At 41.2% G+C, this 10,776-nt stretch overlaps 1 protein-coding gene across 1 annotated transcript in view; it reads right to left on the bottom strand.

Moving 5' to 3' along the window:
* midn (midnolin) overlaps positions 1-9,978 on the bottom strand; it is a 34,596-nt gene extending 24,618 nt beyond the window's left edge. Inside the window, exons 1-4 of the mRNA XM_063032483.1 lie at positions 9,801-9,978; positions 7,740-8,289; positions 7,388-7,475; positions 7,208-7,270 (exon numbers count right to left, since the gene is read on the bottom strand). Of these exons, the coding sequence (XP_062888553.1) occupies positions 7,208-7,270; positions 7,388-7,475; positions 7,740-7,951 (363 nt within the window). The 5' untranslated portion in view covers positions 7,952-8,289; positions 9,801-9,978. The remainder of the gene's footprint in view (positions 1-7,207; positions 7,271-7,387; positions 7,476-7,739; positions 8,290-9,800) is intronic.
* Positions 9,979-10,776: the final 798 nt, after the last annotated feature.

Raw genomic sequence — 10,776 nt, forward strand, 5'->3', positions numbered from 1 at the left:
AAGCCCGCTGGGATGTATTGATTATGTACCAGAACTATACAAATCCCAGACTCACATAATGCAAGCTGATAAGAAACAGAGCCCAACCTCCCCCCTGCATCTCTGAAAAGCCATCTTGCCTTTTTCAACCTACCAGCTGCCAAGGACTAACTGTAGTCTCTTTGAAGCTTAAGATGTAGACTCTGACCCTCCTGGACCTTTCCTTTTTAAAGAAGCTTTGCAGTCTCACACACACATATCCACCATATGCAATTGCAGTAATCATCTAACAAGTCAGTAAGGACTACAATCAATTTTTAAAAAATTGGTAGCAGGCCTGAACTAAAGCTTCTTTTCCTGATTCAAGCACATATCTGGAAGTTTAGAAAAAAAAATCTAACAGAAGAATTTTTGTTTAAATAATGGATCGCTACCGTAAATCCTTTGCCTGGCTCCACACTATAATATGCAAGTAAGGAACATTGTTTCCACCCATAGTAACATCTACTCTAGTACTGATAGTGAATGAATGAATAGCAGGTTTTTTTTAAATATAGGAAACAGCAAAGTGCACTTATCACAGTCAATTCCAAAATAGCAACTACACATTTGAAACAGATTTTTTCCTGCCTTGGCCAACTTTCTCTGTTGGTTGAACCTATACTGCAGTCCAGATTTCATCGACTTTAACTGCAAATTGCTTCAAAAAGATGATCAAATTGAAAAAAGCTGAAAGACACACTTGCAGTCACAAAATGACAAGCTTGCTAAACTGCACACTCAGAAAATTCAGTGCTGACAGATCCATTTATAGAGGTCCCTACAGTTCACAGAAACCCATTTACAGCCGTGTACTGCAATATTCATCAGTATGCAACTCCCCAACACACAAGGCCATCTCAAGTCTTAAACCTATCTTCCTTCAGTACACTATCAATTTACAAATCATATTAGTTTCTCTCCCCCCACCCCCCCAAAGCATGCTGAATGAGAGCCAAAAATTGGATGCCATGCACATTGTAACACTATGCCATAATAAAGACTAACACTTTAAAGCAGAGGTAGATAGGTTCTGAATTAGTCAAGGTAGCAAAGATCACGAGAAGAAAGCAGCAGAGGGATAATAAATCAGCCGTGATGGAATGGTGAAGTCAACTCGATGGACTGAATGGCCCAATTTATGGCCCTTATGGTCTTACTGTGCCACAATACAGAACTAAACCTATCTTGGTACTTACGCAAGACTTAGAAAACTAAAATAAATAAAATGCCAATGTTTCTGAGGCTTTTAACTCTAACGAAGCAGGTAGCTGCTCTCATTTCCTACGACCTTCTTGGAATTCATTCAGCAAGCCCACTCGTTCTTTCCAACCGCATTTGTATAAAAACCACAGCCAAGAGTTCATTGTATCTCGAAGGTGGTCCCTTGCAACCTAGTCAGTCACGACTGAACCCACTTCACTCATTAAAAAAAAGCGCAGCATCAAACTTTCAGACGTCACGACTGCAGATTCTCCGTCCGCCTCAGATGTAAAGCCATCAGGCATTGTAGACCTCGCCCCCGCACAAAAACAAAAGAGGTTTCACATGCACCTCTTGCACAGCCATATATAGATACCTTGAAGAGATCTAAAAAAGAGTTGCTACAAAAGCTGTAGGGATACAATACCAACACTTCAATGGCTTCTGCAAAAATTTTTTTTTAGTGAATTTTATTTTTTTGGGGAGGGGAATTTACTTGATAATTATTCAATTAAAATTTATAGCATCCCTCATGCATTAAAATGCACATAGCTTACATGAGCAGCAGAGCACCAATACCCAAAGAACAAAAGGACATTCAGATTTTAGCTCTGCTCTACAATACATACTAATTAGCAGTAAGACAAAGGTAGCCCTTCTGAAAACCTACTCTCTAAATCGGAGGATCAAGTGAAAATGGGGTCCGGCACAGCAGGCCCTTGCTCCTGCTGTTTCAGTTTGACTATTTAAACCAGGTCAGGGGCTTCAATAGTTCATTTAAGATAATGTTTGTATTCAAGCATCATATAAAGAATTATTAATGAATAGTTCAGATTTTGTTGCTAGTTTCCCTAACAATCATCTGTTCAGAATATATACATATACACAGACACCCATGATGTATGTGTGTGCGTGTCTAGCTCATGTGGAGTGTGTCTATGTGCATTTTAATTCTGCATTTCAGTGAGCAATTTAAAAAAGAACACAGCCTCTATTTTTAATTGCCATGATTTAGTTTGAGTGTTCTATTCCCTGGTCGTCATTAACTGAAGAGACAGCAGCCCACATATATACAAATAAAAAAAAAGGCACAGACTCATTTTTCATTCATACGATAGCTGCTAAAAATAACTCCTCACCACGGACACACAAAGAGTGAAGACAAAAAAAACCTGCTATTTTGAAAAGGCCACAGCATGTGGAAATGGAATCATTCTCAAGTCTAATTCCATGAATTAGTGCATACAAAGGTTCCTTTGATTTCACAACTGTTTAATCCCATCCTCAATAATGCCTTAAATCAAGTTTTTGTCTTAAAAGGGAATAATCTTAACCTGTTCAAAATAGTGTCTCCAATAAACACCAGAGTTGCTACGTGCATGTTAAATCTTTAAATAGAGCAGAGTGTCTCAAAATACTTCACATTAGCATTATGAAGCTAAATTTGATATTGAGCCATTTAAGAAAACATTAGGACGGGGGGGCTTTAAAGAAAACAATTAGCAAAGAAGGGACAATAGAAGAAGAAATGGAGTTAGAGACCTCGTGATTGGAGCCCAAATGCTGGAACTGAGCCCGAGAGTTTTAAATCACCTTAGAAGGGCTGTAGAAATGAAGGAGATGGGCTAGTTCCATCCAATGCACAATGTGCCATATTTGAAGAGGAAGATGCAGTCAACCATATCCAATTTATAAAGATTGGAAATACCATGCTAAGGGGCCGTGTCATGCCTTTCAAATTCTGAACAAATAGTACCAGACCACAGTGGTTTAAGGAAATACATTCAGGATGTTTAAAGTGGGACCAAGATGCAGAGCAGAAATTATCAAAAATTGAGAAGGGGTGCCATCTAGAGGGGCTGAAGGGCCTCTTATCGACAATCTGCACTACATGAAATTGTCCTAAAATAGAAAATGTTGTTTCAATAAAAATATTTAAAAGTTTTTAAGAACTACAAGTTTCAATTGAAAAAACATTCTTTCTGCATTGCTACAGCCTTCATCATGTACACAAAAAGACCAATGACAAAAAAAACATTTAAAAAAAGGCCACAGAGGGTGGATAAGAAATCATTCTTTAGTCTAATTCCATGAACAACTTTGCCATGGACAGTCCTAAGTCCAGCTGTGAAAGGAAGAGGGTCAGGTATGGGGCTAAAAAAACACCCAGTTCTACAGAAATGCCAACAGAAACTCCAAAGACCTCATCCGTAGGAGAGGAAGGAGAAGATGGGCTACACCTGGGGAGGACTTGAGGAGACTGACCCAGGGCAGAGGATTCTGGTGAGCTGCTGTCAGTAGCCTGTGCCCCAGTAGGGATGATGTTCTTAAAGTAATTCCATGAACAGTGCATAAAATGGATTTTAAAGTATTACTCACTTCACTTGTGTTACTGGTGTTGCCTTACACATTTTTTTTTAAAAAAGTGGCCACTGAATCGGAAGCACAGATCAGACTTACTAACCACCATAGTTCTGCTCTACTGCTTGTGCATTTTCACAAGAGTACAAGACAAACTTCTCCCCTATAACCTGAGGTTAACACTTTGGGCTGTTACTTGGCACACTGGACTTTTGAGGCCCAGGCAGCTGCAGGCAGGGCAGCCAGTGGGCTTGCTTGACCAGCTTTCAAAATAAACCACCTCTTGGGATCTTCCGGTCAAAGTGGGAACACTGCCTTTACAGGAAGGGAAGTAAGTGGAAAAAGTAAACAACTGCACTGATAGCAGGAAGGGGTCTATTCAGCCATGCAGGAAGATCTGCTCACAATGCAGCTGCCCCAGCCCAGCCACATGCCTCATTTCAAGGACTAGCTTAAACGAACCGGCCCTCTGCACTTGCAAAAAAGAAAAAATAGATGAACATAATTATGTGTAATTGGGTACTTTTGTACGTCAAACCATTTATACTGAAGCACAGATATAAATAAGTACTTTAAAACCATGAACCCACTCGTCATACATTTTGAAATGTAACCAGATCTGTATACCTGATCACCTAACTTTTTGACTCAGCTAATTCAATTCCATTTGTAACTGAACTGGCTCTTTCACCTTGATTAAGGACAGTCAGACTCTTTATTTCATCATGGTGATGTACAAGAGATAAGATATAGGAGCAGAATTAGGCCATTTAGCCCGTCAAGTGTGATGCTTTCAGCAATGTTCATTAAGAGCGATGCACTGCAGATCACAGCAAAACATCCTGTGCCATAAGACAGACATATCAAGGAAATGCTTTGGCCATTCCAGTGCTTGGAACCAACTATATCAGTGATATAGAAAAGTCATCCTGTATTCAAGTCCGGAAATGTTTTTAAAAAAATACATTAACCAATGCTTTCTGGCAATCATGGTCCTATTCAGTTTAAAAGCATTCGTTGCCTTATAAGACTAATATGTTTGACAACAGTGCAGTGCGTGTGCTTCTCTTTCATCAAGAATGATGCAGCTACAGCCTACGTCACTATAATGCCTCTGCTATTCCGGATTATGAATTTCCACAGCGTCTGTTCTTCCCTGAGGGAGAAGGAGGAGGAGGAGGGGGAGGAATCATTGTCAGCTTGTGATAAAGGAATTTCAAATGGAATTTAATGTTCCTTTGACTCAAATCCATTATACAGAACATGCTGCAAATCTAGATTGGCTGGTTGTGGTGTAGCTACTACAGACGCAGGAATTTTACGAAATGTTCATTGTGAGCAAGGTGGAATAATAGGGCCCTTATACAAGTCTAACAAAAGGCATGACAGAGATGAGCAGGAATTTCTTTAGCCAGAGGGTGGTGAATCTGTGGAATTCATTGCCACAGACGGAGGCCAAGTCATTGGGCATGTTTAAAGCGGAGGTTCAAAGATACTCGATCAGCAAGGGCATCAAAGGTTATGGCAAGAAGTCAAGAGAAGGGGGTTGAGAGGTTTAATAAGTCAGCCAAGGAATGGCAGACTCAATGGGCCAAGTGGCCTAATTCTGTTCCTGTGTCTTAAAGCACACTCCAGAAACCTTAAAAACCATGTGTCATAGTTTTTTTTTACTGTTTGATGACAAGAGACATTTTCTGCACCTTTTCCCCCATCAGATTGTGTAGAGAAGAGGATTTCCGGTTTAAAAATAACACTCCCCAGGAAGTCCAGGAAATATGCTTATCTACAATGCCAGACCATTCAAGAGGAACTGATTCATTGACTGAATGATCAATGGAACTATTTAAAATTGTATTTTCGAATGAATATAGCCAGGTTCAGAATGATTTTGTGCTTAACACAGCCTCTTCAGCCAGTGCAGACCTACCCTTTAGAGACTACATTCATTTATCTGGTTACAGATAACTGGAAACATTCAATAGTTTTTTTTAAAACATAAACTTACTTAATCTTGTATATTGTTAATCAGTTGGCCCTCATTAAACACTAAATAAAATATTACAAGAGACTTTAAAGGGTGCTAATAATTCTGTGGAACTCTCGATCTGATTTGACATATTACATTCAAAGTCTAGCAGTTTACAGATCTACAGACAGCTCTCAAATCCGTTGCTACGTCCTACTAAAGTAGGGGTTCCACAGACTCCTTACTTAATGGTATTGGTCCGTAACATTTAAAAAGATTGTGAACCCCAGCACTAAAGCATTCTAGAAGCCCCTACGACAAGACTATTGTTCAACAGAACCAGAACTATCCAGCAATCCGAAGCTCCCATGTATCTTATTAATGAAGGACTGCTTCCTAGGGCACTGTTTCTGTCAGCTGAGAAACTTGCACCGAGGCCAAGAAATCTCAATTGTTACCGCCCCCCCACCATCCCCCAACACAGAAGCTGGTCTACAGCCATTTCATTTGCTTTAAATAACGTTGGCTGACAGGTCAATACAACTTCAGCCAAAGTTGTATTATGTACCTGCTCCCAGTGCATGGGCCTCCTCAACCCCCGCGAAACAGGAGGGTCAACGACAGCCGTCAGCAATGTTTATGACGCTTTCTGTCTGTCGTTTGCCTCCGTCACAAACACCCCCTCAGCTCTGACCATTTAAACCAGGCACGGTTTCAAAAGAAAGCGCTTGGGCAGCACTCGGGCGAAGCAGGAAGTCCTAAAAGGAGTTAAAAAGGTTGGCGGCGCATTATGCCCACTACCGCTGTATATGATCAAGTTTAAAGACTCCGTCACGCTTTGGTGAAAGGCACCGCGCAACCTATAGGCTCGTTAACCACCGAGAGCCAGCAGAAGCGAAGAAAAACAATGTCACACACAATGGTAACCAAGGCTAAGCGAGTTATTTAAGCAGTCCTAGCAAGGCCGGTTGTAACTTCACAAAAAGGAGATCAAGGAGAACAATTGCAGTAATTAGGATAAAAATGTACGGAGCCCGTGAATTTAGGGGGTGAAAGGTGAATTGCACGGTTCAGGAAACCGCGTTCAAAAGGAGAGGCTTTTCAGTATGGGGTCATGCTTCAGTAGGAGGTCTGAATGTCGTCACTAGGGGGAGGAGTTGGCTCTGAACAATATTCTCTGTGTAGATTAAACACCAAGCCTGTCGCCAAGGAACTCCCAAATGTTGCATAAAACACGCATAGTACGAATAATACAAAGGGACAGAGTCTGGGCTGCGGAGGCTTTGGAAACCAGATTTGCAAAACACTTAAGGTCGGCAATGCCGAATCCCACATTTAAATTAGATATGAAGTATTCAGGTCAAATTGAGCGTCATTACTTTAACAGTGCAAAATAATAAACTAGCCCGCAAAATAATATTCAGCCCACATTATTTTAACTAATGCCTATATAATTATTAAATTTGAAGTGGACTTTGATGCATAAAGTCGCTTTTCGCAATCTGGGTTTTTAAAAAAAATATGCAGCACCAGCACCAAGAACAATTGGAAAGTATTACATTCAGAATTACATCTACGAAATATCAATGAATGGGCCACGCGTACCGCCCATCTCTGGGTTGCATGCGCGGTGCTTTAAGGCTTTAATATTTTTTTTACCTGAGTTTCTGTTAAGCTTTCCAAAGCTTGCATTACTGATTGCTCCGGCCGTGAAGCTTGAGACTTTGAGAGAAGGAGAAAAACAGGATTAACGAGAGCCGCGTTCATTTTCCCCTGATCTGTGCTAACGTACACAAAATGCATCGATATTCTATGCACGAGGTCAGGCGTCGATCTTACCATGAGTCCAGCCTCTACAGTGGGTACAAGGGTTAATTTGCTTCCTTCTGTAATCCCGTGGTCCTGCAGCTTTCCCGAATTTAATCGCCTATAACAAACATTAAAAATCACGGGTTATAATCCCGAACCGGGAACGCACCTCCATATAATGACCCTTCAATCATATCAATACAGTTAATCGCACACAAGCTTGACAAATGAGCTCGATAGTACACCCGAACATAAAGTTTATATGGCTTACTGTTAGAAAAGTAAACTCAGTTCTGAATGGCTACTGCTTGCGGTAGAAACCTATCACAGAAACTCCGATTGGGGTTTCGTGGCCTCGCTCAGAACAAAGGGATGTACGTACGTTTCTTTGTGCAAGAGGACAAGACGCTCCTTGGCAACCTTCAAGCGCTGTGACAATCTCCGTTTGAGTCCTTCTACCGTTTCGTCTACTGGTACAGAAAGATCATACTGGGCTCCGGTCGTCGTATTGATGACTACACGCATTGAAGGCTCGTTTTGATGGGCCTCGCAAGTTGGGGCTCGGGAGCAGCTCCTGGTGCTTGTATGGTCCATTAGATTACCTTTGATCGGTCTTCGAGTCACAAAAGAAAGTCCCTTAGACACTTAAAGGAATCATGCAATGTTATGGAGCCTAAATATTATGGAAACAAATCCCGGCGCTCTCTGCTGAAATAGTTACCGGCGAAAGTGTGCGGTATATGTATTTGGGTTTCTCCTTGTGAGGTTTTCTTTTGTCTTCGAATGATCTCGCAGACAGGGTTAACAAAAAAAAACACAAGTGGTTTGCCCAGAGCTCGAAGCCGTGCTTCTCTCAACCCTGCTGACTGCCTACGAGCCTAACTCTGGCTCGTTCTGCCGCGATCCCCCGGAGAATAATCCTCATAGAACGTCTGCAACAAAGAAAACACAGCGTCAGCCAATCAGCGCTTCCGCGACGCCTCAACCTTCGCAAAAGTATCCACCTGTTCCTCGCCACAAACCAATCAGCCGCCACTCCATTGTGACGTCTCACTCAGAGCTGGACGTCCACTCGTCAGTTTCAACCATTCAAAAAAGACTGCGACGCCTGCCACGTGACAACAGCCGAGTTCCTCCCCAAATCCTACCCGCCCTGCCCCCCTCCCTCCACACGCCGTGTACCTGAATTGAAAAACGCAATGAATCAGGAGAAACAAAGGGTCAACCCGATGTTCTGCGAGGGGCAAACGTTTGTTAAATCCTTTTTGGAACTCTGCAAAAGCATTTCATTAAAGAACTAGCACTATTCACATGTCCACCTCCCTCACAGGTGAGAGAGGCTGAAATCGGAATTGATTGCCGAAAATCTTGGGTTTTTATTTAAATATTTAACCTCGACATCAAATAGCCAACGCTTTGTGCGAGTGAATTAATCAAACGTGTCTGCACCAGATCCTCAAAAGTAAGCAGGCTTCGACAAAGGAAACACGAATTTTTTTTTGAAATGATTGACAATGTTTGCAAATGCAAGCAAAACATTTTCGTCCTTCAATTATTAGTTGTGCGATTTCAGGAATGCTTCCAAAACTTGCAACCGATCGCAATATTTTGCGAACAAACAATAGCTTTGCTTCATATGCAGCTGGTATGTTTTAGCTGACTTAGTTTGAAAGTGTTTCATTTAGATACAATCTCACAACTCTAGTTAACTATTAAAAAAAAGGAATGCTCCCAGTTAGACTTCAGTGATTACATTCCAATTATTCGTTTGGATTAAAGCAACATAAATGTTTTAGTATTTACTGACGTGTTGTGATTATTAACTCGCACATAAAGAAAGCCGGGTTTCGTTTGCATTATCATTGTAACACCCGGTTGTGGGGGATGGTCTAACAGAAATATCTCCCACAGCAAAGATCTCCAACTCTCGTACACGAGCAACAGCGCTCCCTCCTGATAAATTGTAGTACTGCTTCACATAACCTAACCACGACTGACTATATATGAGCATTTAATCAAATGACAATCCTCTTAATTTTACTTAAATTTCGCGCTGGAAATAGCATCTGTCTACTGATCCCAACAAGCGAAAGAGCGCCGAGTTAAAGGTAGCAATATAATTAAACTGAAGCCCATTCAGAAAATAGGGTACTGTCAAAACATTAGTCATTGAATAAAATTCACTCAATTGGACTACTTGTTAAAGCTCAACAATAATACATAGCAGCTCTCTCTCTTTCTAACACACCGAGCGTGTGTGTATATAATACGCACACGTATATAAAGCTTATCTGTGTAATGTGCTTGCAGTATCAATAGCATTAGAATCATTTACTCTTGTACTGCACAACTTTTCTCATTTCTCGTAATCTTGTAGAAACCTTCGCTATTAACCTAATTAATGTTCCACAAGACAGTTCATCTTGTCAAATTAATTGCTTACCAGTTTTAATTAAATCGCCTTTATTCTTAGTAATGTCTTCACTTCGAAAGTGAGTTCCTTCAGTTAAGGTTCAAATTGTAAAATCCTTTAAGCTCAGACAGGCAGAAGACTGTCTTTCAGAAGTTGCTGCTTTAAGCCTTCGACTCAAGACTGGTGTTGGTATTTAAGGAGTAGTTATATGACGCCGGTAACCGGGTGTGGTGGGAGGTTGAAATGCAGGGTCTACTCGACAGAGATCAGTCTAAGGCGGAGCCTTAAAACCCCGCTGACATCATCAGCAGGAAGGACTGTCAATGAATCACCGTTCGAGCCGCCGCCGACCTAAAAATGTCTTCTAGAGACTACGGTCCCTACTCCACCAAGCAGAATCGGATACTTTTGGCTCCTGTATAATTGGAGCAGGGGGGGTGGGGGGAACTAGCGCTTTGCCGGCTGGTGCTTGGTGCCGCTCTGGGTGCTTCGCACTCTCGGTAAACAGCATAGTTACGCGATTGCGTGGTGAGTTGGTGTCATAACAAACAGTTTCTGCTGAATATCAATCACACCTGGGGCATTACTAACGCACTTCTTGTACCATGTTTGCCTTTACCAAGGACGTCACAGATTAAACATTTCCCGAAGAAAACTGATCCCAATTATTATAGTATTTGTGTAAATATTTTCTGTCTTGTAATTCCGGTTACTGAAAAAAAACTAACGTATTCAATCTGTTCCTCAAACATACCAAGTATTCTATGCTAAATTGAATGCGGAAATGATTTTACGTCAACACTCCTTACTTGGCGACCGTAATAATCAATGTCTAACTTCAGAGTGTAGCAAATGCGCGAATAAATGTTATTGGATTGACCCTCATTTGTATTGCATATTTAAACAAGGAAACGGAATAATGCATGCACGCTTAGTTGACCATCTCAAAACAGCGCAAAACCTCAAGAGTTTGATAACACAATGTTCTGCGTGACTCACAGTTACT

This window comes from Mobula hypostoma, chromosome 24, assembly GCF_963921235.1.
Source record: "Mobula hypostoma chromosome 24, sMobHyp1.1, whole genome shotgun sequence".
Classification (NCBI taxonomy): domain Eukaryota; kingdom Metazoa; phylum Chordata; class Chondrichthyes; order Myliobatiformes; family Myliobatidae; genus Mobula; species Mobula hypostoma.